The sequence below is a fragment of the Ovis aries genome, chromosome 2 (assembly GCF_016772045.2).
Source record: "Ovis aries strain OAR_USU_Benz2616 breed Rambouillet chromosome 2, ARS-UI_Ramb_v3.0, whole genome shotgun sequence".
Taxonomy (NCBI): Eukaryota; Metazoa; Chordata; class Mammalia; order Artiodactyla; family Bovidae; genus Ovis; species Ovis aries.
In genome coordinates this window covers 52686668-52705927 of record NC_056055.1, presented here as the reverse complement: position 1 = coordinate 52705927, position 19260 = coordinate 52686668, and the positions used below count along the sequence as shown (strand labels likewise).

At 50.6% G+C, this 19260-nt stretch overlaps 2 protein-coding genes across 5 annotated transcripts in view; one reads left to right on the top strand and one right to left on the bottom strand.

Annotated features, from left to right (window-relative positions):
• TMEM8B (transmembrane protein 8B) overlaps nucleotides 1-11609 on the top strand; it is a 25066-nt gene extending 13457 nt beyond the window's left edge. Inside the window, exons 6-13 of one of the 4 annotated variants that reach the window (XM_004004263.6) lie at nucleotides 386-711; nucleotides 3682-3775; nucleotides 3931-4054; nucleotides 4130-4272; nucleotides 4474-4652; nucleotides 9583-9729; nucleotides 9862-9978; nucleotides 10208-11609. In XM_004004263.6, the coding sequence (XP_004004312.5) occupies nucleotides 386-711; nucleotides 3682-3775; nucleotides 3931-4054; nucleotides 4130-4272; nucleotides 4474-4652; nucleotides 9583-9729; nucleotides 9862-9978; nucleotides 10208-10543 (1466 nt within the window). In that variant the 3' untranslated portion in view covers nucleotides 10544-11609. Of the gene's footprint in view, nucleotides 1-385; nucleotides 712-3681; nucleotides 3776-3930; nucleotides 4055-4129; nucleotides 4273-4473; nucleotides 4653-9582; nucleotides 9730-9816; nucleotides 9979-10207 lie in introns of those variants that run through there. The other 3 variants (XM_012121261.5, XM_027964427.3, XM_027964428.3) reach the window with 3 other exon arrangements.
• LOC105611721 (olfactory receptor 13C7-like) lies at nucleotides 11568-19260 on the bottom strand. The gene has a single exon (XM_060409262.1). It carries the CDS (start codon nucleotides 15086-15088, stop codon nucleotides 13979-13981), a length of 1110 nt encoding a protein of 369 aa, XP_060265245.1. The 5' UTR covers nucleotides 15089-19260; the 3' UTR covers nucleotides 11568-13978.

The window sequence follows — 19260 nt, the reverse complement described above, 5'->3', positions numbered from 1 at the left end:
CTAAAGGACTTACTCTCCTTGATCTAACCTCCCAGTGTAATGGGGCAGGCAGGGACAGCTAGGACCTTTGGGACATGGTTCTTGCCAGAGCCCTTGCAAGTCAGTGAGAGGGTCCATCTTCTGTTTCAGCAGTGCCCTCGCTGCCACTGGGGAGAGAGAGATGACCTTCAGTCCCTCCAACATGACATTCCACTAGCTGTGACCTCTAGGAAGTGCCTGGACCCAGTCCTGTGACTTTAGATGGCAAACACCACAGGGATATTTGCTTCAAGTCCTCTCCCTCCCCACCCTCTCTTAAACCCTATGTGGCTCAGATCCAGTGTGTGGTGGGGCTGCAGGACTGGGAGGGCGGCAGGCCACAGCTCAGATTTCTTCTGCCCCACAGAGTGCCCACAGCCCAGCCTGTCCCGTGCCCTGGTCCCCGGAGCTGCCATGAACATGCCCCAGTCACTGGGCAACCAGCCGCTGCCCCCAGAGCCACCATCCCTCAGGACCCCTGCCGAGGGGCCTGGGGCCACGTCCCCACCTGAGCACTGCTGGCCAGTACGCCCGACGCTGCGCAATGAACTGGACACCTTCTCCGTCCACTTCTACATCTTCTTTGGCCCCAGCGTGGCCCTCCCTCCCGAGCGCCCGGCTGTGTTTGCCCTGAGGCTGCTGCCAGTGCTGGACAGCGGAGGTGTGCTCAGCCTGGAGCTCCAGCTCAACGTGGTACTCTTTGTGGAGGGCAGGGAGGTCACCCTGTGGGGGAACCTGAAGGAGAAGATGTCAGGGGTGAAAGGCCCTTACCTCCTCCAGGAAGCCCGTCCAGGTTGCTTCCAGTTTATGGTTAGAGACTATCCCTCAGCCCACTTCTGGTCAACACATGTGCTCTGAGCATTTACTGCAAATGGGCTGGGTCAGCCAGGGCAGCTCAGAGGGATTCAGACTTCCCTAGTTTTATAGGCTTACCTGCCACTCCCTAAAGGCCTCTCTCCGTGGCAGGTGTTCGTTGCTTCTCACGTATTGCTTGTTATGGGGAGCTTACCACTCACTGAGGCCATGCAGTCCATGTTTAGACAGCTCTGATCGCTAGAGGCATTCTTGGCATTCCATCAAAATTTGTCTCTGTGGATTTTTACCCACTGATCTTTGTTTTGTCCTAGAAGCTATATCCAGTAGTCTACTCCTGTCCTTTTATAAAAAAAATAAGACTTTATTTTCCAGAGTAGTTTCAGGCTTACAGGAAAATCAAGGAAAGTAAGTTGAGTCCTCCCCTCTCCCCACGCAGTCTCCCCTTTTACTTCCGTTTTATATTAGTGTGGTGCATTTGCTGCACCCCTGCCCAGCCTTTCAGGTGCCTCTCAGCCTTGCCAAAGCTGAGCAGCCTCCACATCCGAGGCCCCTCTTCCTCTGCTGTCCCCTCTGGCCATGCTTCTGGCTATCATGCCTCTGAAACAAGTGATCCCAGGCGGTCTGACCTGGGTGGCAGGCAGCGTTTGTGCAGCCTGAGAGCAAGGTGCCTCTTTCAGCTGCTGCCTCACCTGAGGCTCATGGTAGACTAAGACCTCTGGATCGTTTTTCTTCCTTTTTTTTTGCTTCAAAACAGTTACATACGTTTGCTTTTTTATTATAAAAATGATAGGATCACATATAAAAGCTTTGGAAAATAGAGGAAGATGCCCCCGTAACACAACTGCTTAGCTTTTTCGTTATATGTCCTAGTCCTTATCCACAGTAACCGATGTGTTTATCTAGTTGTAACCAAGGACCACACACATTTTCATGCTCTGAGCATGGTTCATGTGAACAGCTGCCAATTCCTATCTTGTATTTTTGCAGTGCACTTTTTAACCTGAGTGGAAGAATTTATGTTCATCTTTGAGGCATTGCCTAACATTGGTTTGAACTGTGGGTCTTTACTACTTTGTGTAATTCACACACTTCTAAACTCTTAGTCATTATTTTCAGCACTGAACAAGACTGGGCTGAGAGCAGAGCCCTTTCAAGCCTTTGGCAACTGTCTTGGGTTGGCATTGATCTAATTATTTATCTACTGTTCCCTGAGCCAAGAATCATGAATCATTTTAGCTTTACTATTCCTCAGCTCTGGGGCAGGGACCATTTTCCTATCAGTCCATCTGATACCTGGTTTGTGACTTGAGGTGGTATTTTGTGGGACATGGCTCAGAGCTTTCTAGTGATCCTGCTGGTTAGGACAGAGCTGATTCTTCAACCCCAAGACATTCCTTATTTTCATACTCAAATTTTCTCTGATGGTGTTCTGGCTAAGACTACATATTTTGTGTTTGCTTACTGCCATGCCTTTGGGCAATGACAGTGAAGCCTTGATTTGGCCTTGAAACTGTAGAGTCTGTGTCAGAGCCTAGCCACATGCATTCTCTTCCTCTGTCTCTGGAAAGGAGAGGCCTGCCTCCCCTACTGTCTTGCCCTGTCACTCTCTGCATTCTTGTTTATTTTCTCTAAAGGGCATTTGCTTACATTCTATCATCTGCATGCTGTGACACTGCTACATACCTCAGAGCACCTGTTCTGTTTATTCTGAGAGGTATATTGGCACACCTACTCTGATCTTTCCCTCCAAGCATTTTGATGTTTTCCCTTGCATCAAGAACTGGGCATTTGGAACAGAGAACTGCACACCTAGAGGACATTTTCTGGTTCCCACCAGAATGGCTTTTGCTGAATAAAACTTTGGTGTGTTCTGGGCTTGCGTTGAGGGAAATTAGGAGCAAGTTGCATGAAGTTCACTCTTGCAGCTAAGCATTGGAGACAGGGCAGCACACAGTGCTGCTTTGATATGAATTTAACTGAGAACCATCCCTTTGGGTGCAGTGCTTCTCCCAAGACCCTGATTAACTTATTGCGTGGACTCACAAACGTGGTAACTCATGTTTCCTTGCTTTGGTTGCTTGAAAGTCAGTGTCAAATATATGGCCCACATCTAGGTACAGACTTTCTTTTCTTATCCTGATGTATAAATTTCCCTCATGCATTGATTCTGTCCCGTTATTTGTATTTAATAAGCTGCCCCAAATTCTTCTCGAATGAGGTGAGCTTATGGGATCCTGTTACCTTTATTCTTGTAGACAACCCTTTTCATTTAGTCCTGTGGGTATCCAGTTTCTTTTAATCCCAGCCAGGTTGCTACATTTAATCCTACAGGTGTTCTCTTACCACTAGTACCTAGAATCGTTTCACCTGAGGAAGTGTGCATATCTTTACACACCTGCTTTCAGGTTTATGTGAAGATGTGATGATGATTGATGAGCCACACAATTGCAGACCTTTTTCACAGCTAGTTTCTACATCCAGCAACAGTGCTCTTCCTCTCCCCCCACCCCCCAAAAAGCTAGGTAGGACTGAAAAAGTGGGTGCTGTCTCTGGCCTAGACAGAATTTAAACAATTCTGCCCAAAGAAAGGGTTTGGAAGTGGCCTTGGCTTCTCATCAGTCTTTGAAAGATCTCTGCTATGATCTCTATGATGGTGTTTCCCCATTTTTTGGTTGTAAGAATGAAGGGGGTGGGTGTGCTTCCTGTGGGAGCACCTATAGGACCAGGGGTGTTAGGTGAGGGCCTGGAGGAGTTTCTAGGGAAGGGTTAAGAGGTGGAGGAATCTGGGGGTGGTGGTGGGAAGACCTAGAGGATGTGACAGCCTCATGTTTGTATCTGCCGGCCCAGAGCTCCCTGCGCCAGGAAAATGTGACAGTGTTTGGATGCCTGACTCATGAGGTGCCCTTGAGCCTGGGGGATGCCGCAGTGACCTGTTCCAAAGGTAGGGGGAGGAACAGGGGAAGAAGAGAGGCTGGAAGACCAGGGCAGGGGTAGGGTATGGAGGAAAGATGGGCTAGGGCATCTGGGAACTGGGGGCAGGTGGGTGAGGGTTCCTTAGGTCCTGACCCCACACTGGCTTCTCCCTTCTCCCCTCAGAGTCCCTGGCTGGCTTCCTGCTCACGGTCAGTGCCGCCTCCAGAGTGGCCAGGCTGAGAATCCCGTTTCCGCAGACGGGGACCTGGTTCCTGACCCTGCGCTCCCTGTGCGGGGTGGGGCCTCGGTGAGCAGGGCGGGGCCTCAGTGGCGGCCGGGAAGGATGCGCCTGAGTGCCAGGTGACCGCGAATTTGTGCACAGGTTCGTGCGATGCCGAAACGCGACGGCGGAGGTGCGGCTGCGAACTTTCCTGTCCCCGTGTGTAGATGACTGCGGGCCCTACGGCCAGTGCAAGCTGCTGCGCACTCACAACTACCTGTACGCGGCCTGCGAGTGCAAGGCCGGTGAGCAGGCTGGGCTGGTGAGGGAGTCCACCTGGGGCGCGAAGTGGTAACCTGTGTAGCAGGGTTTGGAGAGGGTGGTGCGGGGTCAGGGTGCCCTTCCCTGGCAGTGAAGTAGGGCCTGACCAGGAGGGCCAGCAGGAGTGTCTGCTGAACCCTGGGTTGCCTTCTGACATCTTCCACCCTGTGCCCGTCCCATTGCAGGATGGCGGGGCTGGGGCTGCACGGACAGTGCGGATGCGCTCACCTACGGGTTCCAGCTGCTGTCCACACTACTGCTCTGCCTGAGCAACCTCATGTTTTTGCCACCGGTGGTCCTGGCCATTCGGAGTCGATATGTGCTGGAAGCAGCTGTCTACACCTTCACCATGTTCTTCTCCACGGTATGCGGTGCCGTCAGTGTCTGCACCCAGTCCTTCGCGGTGGGGGGTGAGGGTCTGTGTTTCCACCACCGGCCTCCCGGGTTTAGAGCTGTCGCTCTTCGCTGTCCTCTGCAGCAGGGCTTCCCCGCCGCTTCCCATCATGGCATGTATAGAGCACGATCATTTTAATAAGACACATGGGAATAAATGAACAAGGCTGCTTGCCACTTAAGATGATGCCACTGCAGGCAGCATGGGGTCTTCAGCATCCTGCACCCTACCTGTCGACTTTAAGGGCTGAGGGGACCTTTACCTCAACACGCCAGCCCAGAAGCTCAGACCTACAATACGGAACTGTGTCTACACAATTCCCCTGAGATGCTTACATCTAGGGATCTGTTCATCTCATCCGTGGGCTCTTGGCATTGTGTGATGTACAGTGCCTGCCTATGAGAACCGCAAACGTCTTAGATGGATTCACACTTCCATGTTTCTTAGGAACAAGAATATCACAGAAACCAGTACATGCCTCCCTGTTGTCCAGTATTAATAGATCAGACCTCTGTCCAAATCACAAAAATTCTACCTCTCATCTTAGGAGGAAGTGGGGACTGGGGGGGGGCATGTTCTGAGGTCCTGGATACTTCTCCACAGGTGAGGAACAGTGGTTGCAACTGTGCCATGCAGTGAGGCCTTGGCCCCTTAAGCTGCATGAGAACAGCACACCCCCTTTTTGTCTGCATGCCTCCCTTTTAGACCGGTTCTGACAATGCTCCATTATACTTTTATATTCAATATTCTCCTCTTTCTTTTTTATTGCCAGATGTCCTTTATACTGTTGCTCACCAAATCCTCTAGCAACAGCGGTTTCACCAGTATATTCTTAGTTGTGTGCAGACATAATGTGGTTCACAATTAGTAAGAATATCTAAATGAGTCAGGAGCCTAGATCATGTGAGGAGAGTTTATCCAGTCTCCTGCACTTCACGAGGCATCCTGAAAATTGGCCCCAGGGTGTTCAGTACCAGATGACTCCTCATCATCTGGGTTTGATGGCATATCATCCTGAAAAGAAAATACCTTCCCCTAGTAGGAACACTGTGGGAGCCAAAAGTGCCTGGTCCCAGGTACAATGCCTCCACTTTTGTAAATAAAGCAGTAAGCAAATGATCACAGAGAAGATACAGGCTCTGAGGGGTTACCTAAAGTCCTGCTCTAACTCCTGTTCTTTTCCCATGTGTGCCAAAGTGTACAGCTACTTGTGATTCCATTTTCCCAGGCAGGATCCCTGTTATCCCTCTTTCCTGTTCTTTATTTAGCGTAGACTTCATTCATTCCTCAGCAGTCTCCGCATAAGGACCCATCAGTCCTACTGCAGGTGTCAGCACCAGCACCGGAGGCGGCAGTCTTCTCCCGTCCTAAATCCAGGACAGTCTGCACCCGGGAGTAGTGTGTTGATTCCTGTCCAGGGCCTGGAAGCAGACAGTAGCTTTGTTACCCAGGAGTTTAAAATGCAAAATGTAAATGTGTTAAAAAAAAAAAACGAAACAGGCTACAAACCCAGCACTTGATTTTGTATGTAGCTGATAGTCCTGATGCTGGGAAAGATTGAGGGCAGGAGGAGAAGGGGACAACAGAGGATAAGATGGTGGGATGGCATCATTGACTCAAGGGACATGGGTTTGGGTAGACTCCGGGAGTTGGTGATGGACAGGGAGGCCTCACGTGCTACGGTTCATGGGGTTGCAAAGAGTCGGACACGACTAAGCGACTGAACTGAACTGATAGTTCAGATAACGATAACAGAAAAACCGCATCTGCTGATACAGGCTCTGTGTTAGACACTGCTCATTGAATCCTTCCCATAGCACTGTAACAATGGAGAAGTATTGCTATTATTATTATCATCCTTTTTTTGCAGATGAGGAAAGTTTAAATACTCTGGTTAAGGCCTGAGGTGAGTGGAGGAACCGGACTTGTCATTCAGCCTGCCTCTTGGTCCCTCTCATGTCTTCACTGAGCTGTAGGGCTCTCCTTGCCCCAGGCAATGAGCATGCGTGCATACATTCCCAACCTGAATTTAGCGTCTCAGAAGCCCAGGAGTATGTGGAGATACTAACGACCTCAGGTTAGTAGTTCTTAAACTCTTAAAGGAGAGCCAGCCAAAAGGTCAGAAATTACGTCCAAGCCACATATTAGAAAGGACAGGGAAAATGTATAAGACATGGAGGTTGTACATCTTGCTCATACAGCTCATGCGATGTGTCCTTCCCAGTGCTAGAAACCTCATAATTGGATCCGGTAAGACCCAGACAGAGCTGGCATTCTGGGGCCCCGGCAGCCTTCCTTGCTGATTACTGAGATCCTGGCTGCAAGCCCACCTCCTCATTGTTCCACCTCCTCTCCTATTCCTCACATCAGCACAATCATTCTCAGTGGCCCTTGACAAAATGCCATGATGTTTCCAAGAGGAAACAGAAGCAGAAAATAAGAGAACAGCAGTAAGTTTCAGTCTATCCTGAGTACAAATATTCCAGTCTTCGTACAGATTGAATATATTTGCATCTTCAATTTAAAATTCTGTAGTGCCAGGGTACTCTATTTGGAGCGTTAGATGAGCTATAGAGTTATGTTATGAAAATATAAAATTCCACAGAAAGAACAATTTAGGGTAATTTCCCAAAATTACCTTATAAGTAAACAAATGGCCAAAATTGAGGAAGATGTCAAATTAGATTATACTGATGGAAGCCAGTTTGTAGTCTGAATTTGTTTTCTTAAATCTCCCAGTCTTTCTGTGTTATTTCTACCACTTCTTTTTATTGGTAATGCAAAAGGAATACTAACCAAAAATTAGTCCACAATTTTCTGTGAGACTATATATATATATATATATATTTTATAGGGGGAAAGTCTGTTAGTGTGGGGATATTATCCCATGAATATGCATGATATAAAGTATAAGATGACTAACATTTATTGAGCACATACTGTGTGCCAAATATATAGCAGAGTATTCCAGACTTTCAGGTAGTCTTTCCCAGGTGCCACCATACATAACCCAGCCTTCAGTTCAGTCACTCAGTCGTGTCCAACTCTTTGTGATCTCATGGACTGCAGCATGCCAGGTTTCCCTGTCCATCACCAACTCCTGGAGCTTGCTCAAACTCATGTCCATCGAGTCGGTGATGGCATCAAACCACCTCATCCTCTGTCGTCCCCTTCTCCTCCTGCCTTCAGTCTTTCCCAGCATCAGGGTCTTTTCCAATGAGTCGGCTCTTCACATCAGGTGGCCAGAATATTGGCATTTCAGCTTCAGCATCAGTCCTTCCCACGAATGTTCAGGACTGATCTTTAGGATTGACTGGTTTGATCTCCTGCTGTCCAAGGGACTCTCAAGAGTCTTCTCCAGCACCACAGTTCAAAAGCATCAATTCTTCAGGACTCAGCTATCTTTATGGTCCAACTCTCACATCCATACATGACTACTGGAAAACCATAGCTTTGATTAGATGGACCTTTGTCGGCAAAGTAATGTCCCTGCTTTTTAATATGCTGTCTAGATTGGTTACAGCTTTTCCTCCAAGGAGCAAACATCTTTTAATTTTATGGCTGCAGTCACCATCTGCAGCGATTTTAGAGCCCAAGAAAATTAAGTCTGCCACTGTTTCCATTGTTTCCTCATCTATTTGCCATGAAGTGATGGGACCAATGCTATGATCTTAGTTTTTTGAATGCTGTAGCTCATTCCAATATTTGGTACAGCTAGTTGCTTCTAGGTGATGAGTAAATGGTTATACCAGTGAAGTTTGCTTAACTTATTTACTATAAATTGTGTCTCCTGGTTAGAGGTGGCAGTGAATGGGTGCGATGGCAATTGATAATGGATTCTGCTCCGTGAATAACAAAGCAGGCTGAAGCCCTGCAGGTAGAAGAGACAGATACATGCCTAGAATATATGATGACAAGATGCTGTCTCCTCTAGGTTGAGGAGTTTTGATAAAGTGAGCTGCCACAAGTTATTGGCTTGTTCCTCTAACAAACTGTGCTGCGTGGTGGAGTCCGTGATGGGCTTTACTGATGGCATCGTGGGCATTGAGGTGACGGTGGCCTGGTCAGGACTGGTGAAATGTGGGTCATGTTGTTCACCTCACCCTGAAGCTTTAATTTAACTCTACCCCTGTGGGTTTTCTGCAACTTAAACAATCTCTTTGACCTTTTAGTATACTTGGATCAGTCATAGATCAGTCAGAGAATATTAGAGAGCTTATTCCAGTTCTCCTTGTGTCCCCAGCATGCTCCCCTCTTAAACTCCTCAGTACTCTATTCTTTGCTGTGTTTCCACAGTGTAGGGTAGGTGAACACTGTCCCTTCCCCAGGGTGTAAAGTGCCATGCTCTTCTCCATGGCTTTAGAGACTGCCTTTTTTATTACTGCCTCCTGCCTCCATGTTACTGGGTGGGAAAGGATGCAGAGGACCAGTTAGTCCAAGATCCGAAGGTGAAACATAACAAGAGTCTGAGCTATCAAATGAGGCTTGGGGTTTGGATTGGCCAAGAGGTCACAGTCCAGCCCCAGAGCTTGGGTCAGGCTGAGGATTACATGTGGGATCCTGTGTGAGCACAAGGAGATATAGGCAAGGATTGGCCTGAGCTTGAGAGTCCTGGCCTCCCCAGGCCTGGTGCACTCGCAGGACATTCTGGAAGCAGGAAGATTAGGAAGGTGAGGCCGAGGTTCAGGGCTGCCAGGTACATACAAAGTAGGACACAGACTGGGCCTCTTTACCATACTCTCAGGGGTGGGGAGTCAGGCATTTCCCATTTCTGCTCAGTTGGTACCCTCTGCCCTCTGCTTTTCTGACAACAGCATTCCACCCCATGGCCTGTTTCTCCAGCTTTGTAGACTGGCCCTCTGCCCTGAGTTCTCTCAATGCTTGTCCTTTCTTCCTCCAGTTCTACCATGCCTGTGACCAGCCTGGCATTGTGGTTTTCTGCATCATGGACTATGATGTGCTGCAGTTCTGTGACTTCCTAGGCTCCTTAATGTCCGTGTGGGTCACTGTCATTGCCATGGCTCGCTTACAGCCTGTGGTCAAGCAGGTCAGTCTGGAGAGGGCCCTGGGGGACAACCATTGCCCAAATCTATTTGAAATTCACTTCCCAACCTCTCCCGGGGGCATGGCCAAGCACCCTCACCACCCTGGCCCAGCCCCTGGAGACCTCTTTCTCTAGGTGCTATACTTGCTGGGGGCGATGCTGCTGTCCATGGCTCTGCAGCTTGACCGGCATGGACTCTGGAACCTGCTTGGACCGAGTCTCTTTGCTCTGGGGATCTTGGCCACAGCCTGGGTAAGGCTGGGAGGGCTGGGGGAGGGGAGGTCCCAGCAGGACTTGGGTATCCGCTTTCCAGTTTAAGGTGGGCCCAGACCCTGTTGTCATCACTGTGCTGCTCACAGGGCCGAACTCGTCTCGGCAGACGCCGAGGGTCACCACCAGGGCTCAGGGGACACCTGAGAGCGACCGGCTCTGGCCTGGGTTCCGGAGTCGTTCCTGAGCCTCCCTTCTCTGCCTCCCCCAGACAGTACGCAGCGTCCGCCGCCGACACTGCTACCCGCCCACGTGGCGCCGCTGGCTCTTCTGCCTGTGCCCGGGCAGCCTCATCGCGGGCAGTGCCATCCTGCTGTATGCTTTCGTGGAGACCCGAGACAACTACTTCTACATTCACAGCATCTGGCACATGCTCATCGCTGGCAGTGTGGGCTTCCTGCTGCCTCCTCGTGCCAAAACTGACCGCCGGGTCCCCTCCGGAGCTCGGGCTCGGGGCTGTGGGTACCAGCTGTGCATCAATGAGCAGGAGGAGCTGGGCCTTGTGGGCCCGGGAGGGGCCACTGTCAGCAGCATCTGTGCCAGCTGAGAGGGGCTTAGGGCCGGCCCTGGGAGAACTGGAACCCTTCCTCAGGGCACAGAGCCCTTCCTGGGGTTCCTCCTGGGAGCATGGAGTCCTCTCAGGGCTAAGAGACAAGTTGTGTTTCTTGAGGACATGGAGTCTTTCTTAAGGACAAGGAACTCTTCTGGGGACCTGGCAACTTCCTGAGGGCCAGGAGACCTCCAGCATCTTCAGGACTGGAGCCTATGCAGGGCCACCGAGCCCCTTCAGGACCGAGGGGCCCTGCCCAGGGTGTGGAACCCGCTGAGAACATGGAGACAGCCCTGACAGGACACAGCCGTGTCCCTAAGGAGATGGAGCCCATCTTGGGGAAGCTGAGTCCCCCGTCTCCCAGCAGCGCAGCCTCTCTGGCCTTGGCTTCCTTCCCGGGGGCAGTGTCAGGGCCGTGCTGCACTGCGAGGGGGTGCAGGACAGGCAGGGCGGGGCTGCGCTGGGGGCGCCGGTACCCTGGTGTGATACAGATGGAGTCTGGTGTGTCTCCAATGAAGAATTTCCCGGTTCTGTGCTGCTCTTTTTCCTGCAGGCAAGGGTGTGGGGAAGAGGAGGGAGAGATGGACCCTGAGGAGAGGGGCATGGGTGACGCAGCCCAGCTGGCATGAGCTGCTGGAGCAGCTGCCTGAGGCTTTTGCCCTATTATGTCAGGCTGTAGCAGCTTGGAGTACGGAGTTGTGAGTGTGTGTGTGTATACTTGATGAGATGATACTAATCAGTGAGACAGACCTCCTTTGTGGTGCCCACACCCAACGGAGGGAAGCTGAGGGCTCAGGAGATGGGATGAGCTGGTACGAATGTCAGATGTGCAAGAAATATCACAAGACTGTAACCCCTATTTTGCCCCAGTGCCAGAAACAATCTTTTGTCATTTTGGATATTTTTCTCTTTCCACAAAGGTCACAGCCAAGTCCCAAGGGTTTTGTATAATGCTGAGATGTGGAAAGGGTGTCCTCTCTGGTCAGAAGTGTGCATATCCCATACATCCCCTGAGATTTCATCACCTGTCTGATCCCCAGCCAGTAAAGCTTTCAGAACACTAGTATAGTGCCTAGCCTGGTGTGTGATAAGTGTCTAATATATGTTAGCTAAAGATCCAGAGGTGTTTGGACATGAGAGGCAACAGCAAGGGGGAGACAGAGGGGCAGGAAAGACTGATACTCATGGGGAACTGTGTCTGGAAGGTGTCTGTGGGTGGAGTGGGGTGGAGATGAGCAGTCAGTGATGAGTTTGGGCAGGTAGATGGGATCTGGCCTTTATCCTAGGAGAGATGGGTAATGGTGTCATTGGAGGGGTTTAATCAGATGAGTAGCATGATCAGATTGGTGTGGTTTTCTGTTTTCTTTTTTCAGACAGGTTTTTTTTGTTTTTTGTTTTTTTTTAGTAGTGCAGAGGATGGATTTTAGAGAGTTTGGCACAACTGTTGCACACTCAGAGAGAGAAGGTGATGGTGGCGTTAGAGGAAGGAGAGGACTGACCTGGGAGCAGCTGTGAGGTGGACGCTCTGGGCCATGGTGATGGATCAGATGTGTGGGGCAGTGAGGGTGAGAGGCCGCCTCTGATAACTGCCTGGTTTATGTCTGGGTGACTTGGGGTATTGGTGCTGTTCCCTGAGAAGGTAACACACCTTTGAGGGCAGAGGGATGAGTTCAGCTGTGGGTAGTTTAAATGTGAGGTGTCTTTGGGGAGGGGAAGGGCCAGCAGGAAGACCTTGCCGGACAGAGCAGTTGAACCAGGTCTGGAATCCTGGTCTCCTGGCTCCCCAAATGGGGGTTGTTTGCTGTATCCTGACTTGTTTTGGTGACTTCCTGGAAGGCAGGGCCATGACCACAAGATACTGCTGCTCCCCACTCGTGTCTGTCCACACGTTCAGACTAAGCCCCTGAGTGCCTGGAGCAGCACAGGATCCAGTCCCCAGGTGTGACATGTGACGGCTTCTGAGTGACAGTTCAGTTCAGTAACCCTCTGTTGGGAAAGCTCTGTGTGAGCTGAGACAGCTCCCCACAGAGTCCTGCCCTTGAGGCCCCCATGATATGTTGTGAAATATGGATGCAAAGGAGACAGGGATAGATACCAAGGGAAAGGTTCCAACAAAGTGCTGTGGGACGCAAAGAAGAGAACCCCTTTAAAAGGCCAGGAAAGGCTATGTCAGAAAGATGGTGTCTAAGCTGCTTGAAAAAAGTCCCAGGTCTCCCCAGAGAACAGCACGAGCAACAAACCAGGATGCGACACAGTATGGATACCAGTGAGGGGTCGACTGTGTGCAGAGGTGAATGGGGTGTCGGGCTGACAGGGTGCAGAGCCGGGTTTTCAAGTTCTGAGGACTCAGTTGAAGAATCTGGGCTTCCTGCTCCAATAATGGGGGGCAAACATAGGTTCTTGAGTGGTGAATCAGCCAGGATCTAGCCAAAGTAGCAGGACCAGTGTGAGCAATGTAAGGCTTTGTTGTGGAGAACAGTGCTGTCATTTGTGGGAGCTGCAGGAGAATCAGTGCCACGCTCGGCCTCTGTGCTTGGTGTCGGGTCTGAAGCTGCTCTCGGGTGGCGTGAAGGGGAAGGTGAGGACAGACTAGCGCCCAGGAGGACACGCTGGAACCCGTGTCTGGCCCTCACTGTCTTGGACTCAGGGACACTGGTGACCCGCAGGAGGAGCCGGCACTCTCTGCATTGGAGCTCCCGTCGCTCAGGCCTCAGAGCAGCTGCAGGTGGCCTGGCAGGAGCCAGAGGGGCTGCACTGACAGCAAGTGAGGGCTCCACCACCTCAGCGCAGCCTTGCCTCTGCCTTCCCATCTCTTCCAGAGTCTCTCGTGCTCAACCCGAACCCAGAACCTGAGAGCAAAGAAAGCTCTGTGAGGCCTGGATCTGACCTGGTTAGAATGCCCCAGTCCAGAGTCTCCACATGCCTGCTTACCAGCATTCTCTGGGATGATTAACTTGACAGCAGCCAGTGAGGGACAACTGGTCGGAAATGGAAGCTCTAGAAATCTCTAGTAGCTCCTGGGTGAACTGTGGGGTTTGGGGTCCTCACCAGCCCCTTCAGGAATTCCATAGTCTTTCCTCTCCTTCCAGATATATGGGGTAGGTGGGCATCCCCTTCCCTTGTGATCCTCCCTGGCCTGTGCCTTGCATTGGCCTATGCAGTGGAAGTGGAAGTAACACCTCACTTCTGAGTGGAAGCTTTAAGAGTCCTCCCAGGCCTTGTCATTTTTCCCTTCCTTTTTGCCATTTTGACCAGTAATGTGGTAGCTACTTTATCACCCTAAGGCCCAAAGGATGAAGAAGATGAGTTAGATCCCCTAACCAACCTCTGAGGACCTGCAGCGTAAGCAAGAAGAAAAACCTTTGTGGTTTTAAGCCACTGAAATTTTGAAGTCGTGACCACAGTGTAACTAGCCTGTCCCGCGTGACGGACTTAGAGAACAACAGGAAAGCGGGCCATCTTCCTGGAGAGGAGATCTCCCCTCAGCAGAGCTATGGCAGCAGCTTTCACCTCTGCATTCCTCAGGCTGTAGATGATGGGGTTCAGCGAGGGGGTCACGACCCCATAGAACAATGCAAGAAGCTTGTCCAAGTAGAGGTCCTCGGCCTTGGGCTTGAAGTACATGAAGGAGATGGTCCCATAGAAAATCACCACCACTGTGAGGTGGGCAGAGCAGGTAGAGAAGGCTTTGTGCCGGCTGGCAGCAGAGGGCACCCTCAGGATGGCAGTGAGGATGAACACGTAGGACAGGAAGATGAGCAGCAGTGGGGCCAGCGTCAGGACAGCTGAAGCCACCATTATTAGCAGTGCATTGAGAGAGATGTCCCCACAGGCTAGTTTTAGCACCGCCAAGATCTCACAGAAGAAGTGGTTGATGATATTGTGGCCACAGAAGGGGAGGCTCCAGGTGAGAATGGATTGGAGAAGGGAGTTGGCAAAGGCTGCCCCCCAGCTCAGTGCTGCCATCCACACGCATGTCTGCCGGTTCATGAGCTCTGAATAGCGAAGCGGCTGGCAGATGGCCACGTACCGGTCACATGCCATCATGGCCAAGAGCACACACTCCGTGGAGCCCAGCGCCAGGGTCAGGTACATCTGCAGGGCACAGCCAGGGAAGGAGATGGTGCTTTGGGTTTCCAGGAAGTTGACCAGCATGAGAGGCACGAAGGAGGATGTGCCGCAGATGTCCATGAGGGCGAGGTTGCTGAGGAAGAAGTACATGGGGGTGTGCAGGCAGGGGTCCAGCATGTTCAGCCCAATGAGAAGGGTGTTCCCCAGCACATTCACAGAGTAGATGCCCAGGCAGAGCACAAACAGCACCATCTCTAGGTTGTGGTGGTTGTGTAGCCCCAGCAGGACAAACTCTGTCACGATCGTCTGGTTTGCCCCATTCATCTCACTCTCCATCCATCTCATTCTCCCTCTTTTCCCATCTGCACCATGAAGGTGTTGGATGAAAGCACCAGTGGGCCTGGGAGCCAAGCAACGTGGATGTGTTACCTGGGGTGTGTCAGCCCTGCCTCTGGAGCTCAGTTTCACCATTGGTACAATGAGAGAGTGGACTTCAGGTCTGCAAGCCAGCCCCCTCAGTTCTGTAGTTCTGGTGTAACTTACAGGAGATGGGGTCCATTCTAATCACCTAGGCTCTTCTCTTTTCCCCAGGAGGGCTCTGTGGAGACAATAGAACAGGATTCTTGGCTGTTAAGAGGAAGCACGTTTACTAGGTTTTGCCTTCATGTGACTGAATGATGCCCATAGGATTTCAGATTCATTCACTCACTGCAGATTTGTTGAGTGCCTGCCTTGCGCTGGGTGTTGTTTAGATGTTGGGCTATAGCAGTAAGAAAAATATGTGGACAAAAAGATGCCACAATTGTGACAAGTGCTGCTCTTTCTCAAGTGGGATGAACTTGGGAAGGCAGATGGGTGATGAGTGATGGTCACCTCATTCCTTTGGGCATAAAGGTTGAACATTTCTACTGCATAGGATGTACAAGCCTTATTCTTGTATCCCTCCTTAAGATCAGAGACCATGCACTGATTTTTAAAATAATATACAACAATATACATATGCCAATAGAGCCACAGGTCACAACATTTAACCCTGGTCCTAAAAGCCAAGTTGGTCTCCTCTTGGCCTCCATATAGCTTTTTAGCATAAATGATATTGACAATAATATTACATAGAAGGGAAGGGCAGGTTCTAATCTGGCAGAGGTGTCCTGGGTCACTAACCAGCTCTATAAAGGGAGGGTGGGAAGAGACCACAGTCTTTGCCCAGGAGCCTCCATGGCTCTTCTGAGCTGGTCTCAGCCCCTTGGGAAATGCCAGTGTCAGGAGAGAGCCAAGTGTCAAGTGTTAGATGGAAAGCTGTCTTGTGGCCCCTGTGATCCCTGGTCTGAGGGACAAACAGGAGCTGATGGTAAACTTGAACTTGTCAGAAGATCAGATCACCCCTCCCTCAGTCCCTTCACAGCTACACTGCCTGTGAGGCCAGTGTCCCGTAAGCAGTAGAGTCCTACTGTTCTTGGTGCTGGATCTTTCCCCCTCGTGCATGCTGTCATTCAGTTGTGTCCGACTCCTTGTGACCCCGTGGACTGCAGCCCACCAAGCTCCTCTGTCCATGGGATTTTCCAGGCAAGAATGCTGGAGCAGGTTGCCATTTCCTACTCCAGCTCCCCTTCATTCCTCTTGCTCAGTTGCATCTATCATTGTAGGGGCTGATGGGCTCACCCTCTTCTGAATAAACCATGTCTTCCCAGAGCTACATCTTTGCCCAAGAAGTTCCCTTCTGCAGGCAGGTCCCCATCTCTTACCCAGTGGAGGTGCTGCTTCTCCTCTTCAGAGCGTGGTTCATCTCTCCTCTGCCTCATGAGCCCTGCCAAGTTAGCTCTCCCTTCTTCCTCCCACAGCCCTTGGCCACCGTCCTTGTTCCTGTGCTGCACACCTGTCCCCTCTGCCACACTTGGAGCAGACTCTGTCACCTTCCTTCTAGCATCTCACACAGTGAGTGCTGCCAAGGGCAGTCCCTCAACAGATAGTCCACACATGATTCAAAAACCCAGCATTGCATAACAGGTTCCGCACTAACCAGATGTGTGATGTTGACCAAGTCACTTGGGCTTTGAGATTCAGTTTCCTTTAGAAAAATGGGGATTCTGTGTAGTCCAGATGAGACTCACAGAGGAAAGGTCTGATGAGTCTCCGAGCAATGCTGCAGATCAGAGACTACACCTTCAACCAGGGGCACATGCTGGATCCGTCTCCCCGCCTTCTAGACAAGACCTCCAGCATCTGTCATGACCCCCTTCTCCCCAGAGCCTGTGCTGTTTCTTCCTCTCCAGCGTAAATCGAGATCATTGTTAAGGGAGTTTATGAAACATACAAGGGTAGTTGATTAATCTGGGTCAGTCATTAACCATAAATCTAATCCATGTAAACATTTTAAGGTAGGGATTCTCTTGCTGAAGTTTGGCCAAAAGGTAAATAACTGCCTGAGTGTGATGGCTTATTCATTCACTCATTCAGGAAATTATTATTGAGTACCTACTATGTGCTGGGTGCTGGGAACACAGTAGAGGCAGATGTGCCTTCTGCCCTCCGAAGTTTACAGTCCTCAGTGTTTACAGTCATCCCGTTGTCTCTTGGTGACCTTGGTCATATCCCTCTCTCTGGGCTTTAGAAACTCCTAGATTTTCTTTGAACCTGGCATATAAAGACAAAATAAAACTTGAGGTCAGGAAAGCAGAAGTTAAAAGGAAGTATCTCTCCTAGGTCATGACTTCATGTGCCTGGATTAAGCCTGCAGCTTAATTCAAGATTTCATTATAAGAACTTGGTGTTTATTGAGTGTGTTGCTACAGAAAGAACTGCTGCTACTGCTAAGTTGCTTCAGTCGTGTCCGACTCTGTGCAACCCCATAGACGGCAGCCCACAGGCTCCTCCATCCCTGGGATTCTCCAGGCAAGAACACTGGAGTAGGTTGCCATTTCCTTCTCCAATGCATGAAAGTGAAAAGTGAAAGTGAAGTCACTCAGTCATGTCCAACTCTTAGCGACCCCATGGACTGCAGCCCATCAGGCTCCTCCGTTCATGGGATTTTCCAGGCAAGAGTACTGGAGTGGGTTGTCATTGCCTTCTCTGACAGAAAGAACTGGCAACCTCCAATTGTGACCCTGGATACAGGTGTGGGGAGAGTTTTCAGGCAGATCAAAGGCGGAATACCACCTGACTCTGCTTTTCTCTTCCCCACCCTTGTCTCCATCAGAGAGACCAGGTGGGAATGGCATGAACAACAGAGGGCTTTGTCATCAGGCTCTGGCCTGTGCCTGCCCTCACCTCTTACACACCCCGTTGTGCTGGCCTGCTCCAGCCACAGCAGACCACTCCCTGCTGGTGGACGAACCCCACAGACTCCTGCTCCTCCCTTTTCTCCTGCTTTCCTCAGGCTGGAGCACCCTTTCTCTCCCACCCGTCTTCTGAGGCCCAGCTCATATACACCTCCTCCACGGTGCAGCCTTCTCAGGCATCTCCACAGCACTGACCACCCTGACACCGTAACGCTCACACAGCCGTTAGCACAGTTGGCTTGTTGTGTGTTTCGCTCCTGCGAGCCACTGTGAAATCACGTGAGCACTGTGAGCCACGGAAATCAAAGGGCTGTGCCCCACACAGGAGCTGCCGTCCGAGATCCAGTACTTTGCTTCTGCTAAAATCCTGATCCCAGATTTCTTACCTTAAGATCATCCTCCTTTCCTTTTCCCCACATGCACACACAGGATGTGATTGCTGGGAGGACTAAAACAACAACCTTTCATGAGTGCAGGTTCCCGCAGCACTGTTGCCAGGATACACCCCATTTCAGAGCCCAGGATGCCCATGTGGAGGTCACAGGGTCACAGCCATGGGGGTGCCCTCTCCTGCATGCAAGAACTTCTCTCTGAAGAGCTAAATGAGAGCAGTGGGTTTCCTTGCAATTTAAGAGTCTTATCAGAACACATTCATTCAGAAATTAGGAACAGCCCATGAGTCAATGGGCTTATGACCCCAAAGAAATGAGACACTGTGTTTAGGAAATACCATGCTTCCAGGTTACTGACAGCTTGGGCTACAACATGGGCTCAGTCTGGGAGAGCAGCTGTAGTTCATTTAGTCCATCAATTAAGATGAGCTGAGTTTTGGCTATATTAAAAACGGATAACCGACAAGGACATATTGCACAGTACATGGAACTCTACTCAATGTTATGTGACAGCCTGGATGACAGGAAGGGGTTGGGGGTGAGTGGCTACATGTATACGTATGGCTGAGTCACTTCCCTGTTCACCTGAAACTACCATAATATTGTTTATCGGCTATACCCCAATACAGAAGTTTAAGGTCTGAAAATAAAAAAAAGATTTTACAGAGGAGAAAAAAAAGATGAGCAGAGTTTTCCTGTGTAACACACAACCTCATGATTTTAGTGACTTACCAGGACAGAGGTTTAGTTCTCACCCTTTGTACCATTGCAGGTTTTCAGGGGGCTCTGTCCCTGGTTGTCATCCTCAGAGACCCTGGCTCCAACTTCTGGGGCATCACTGGTTCTCACAGCTGGGGAAGAACCCAGCAGAACATCTCACACCAGCAGATCACTGCGCTGACCCAGAAGCGAGATGCATCCCATCTGTCCACAGCCCACTGCCCTGTATAATCCTACTGCACACCCAGAGGAA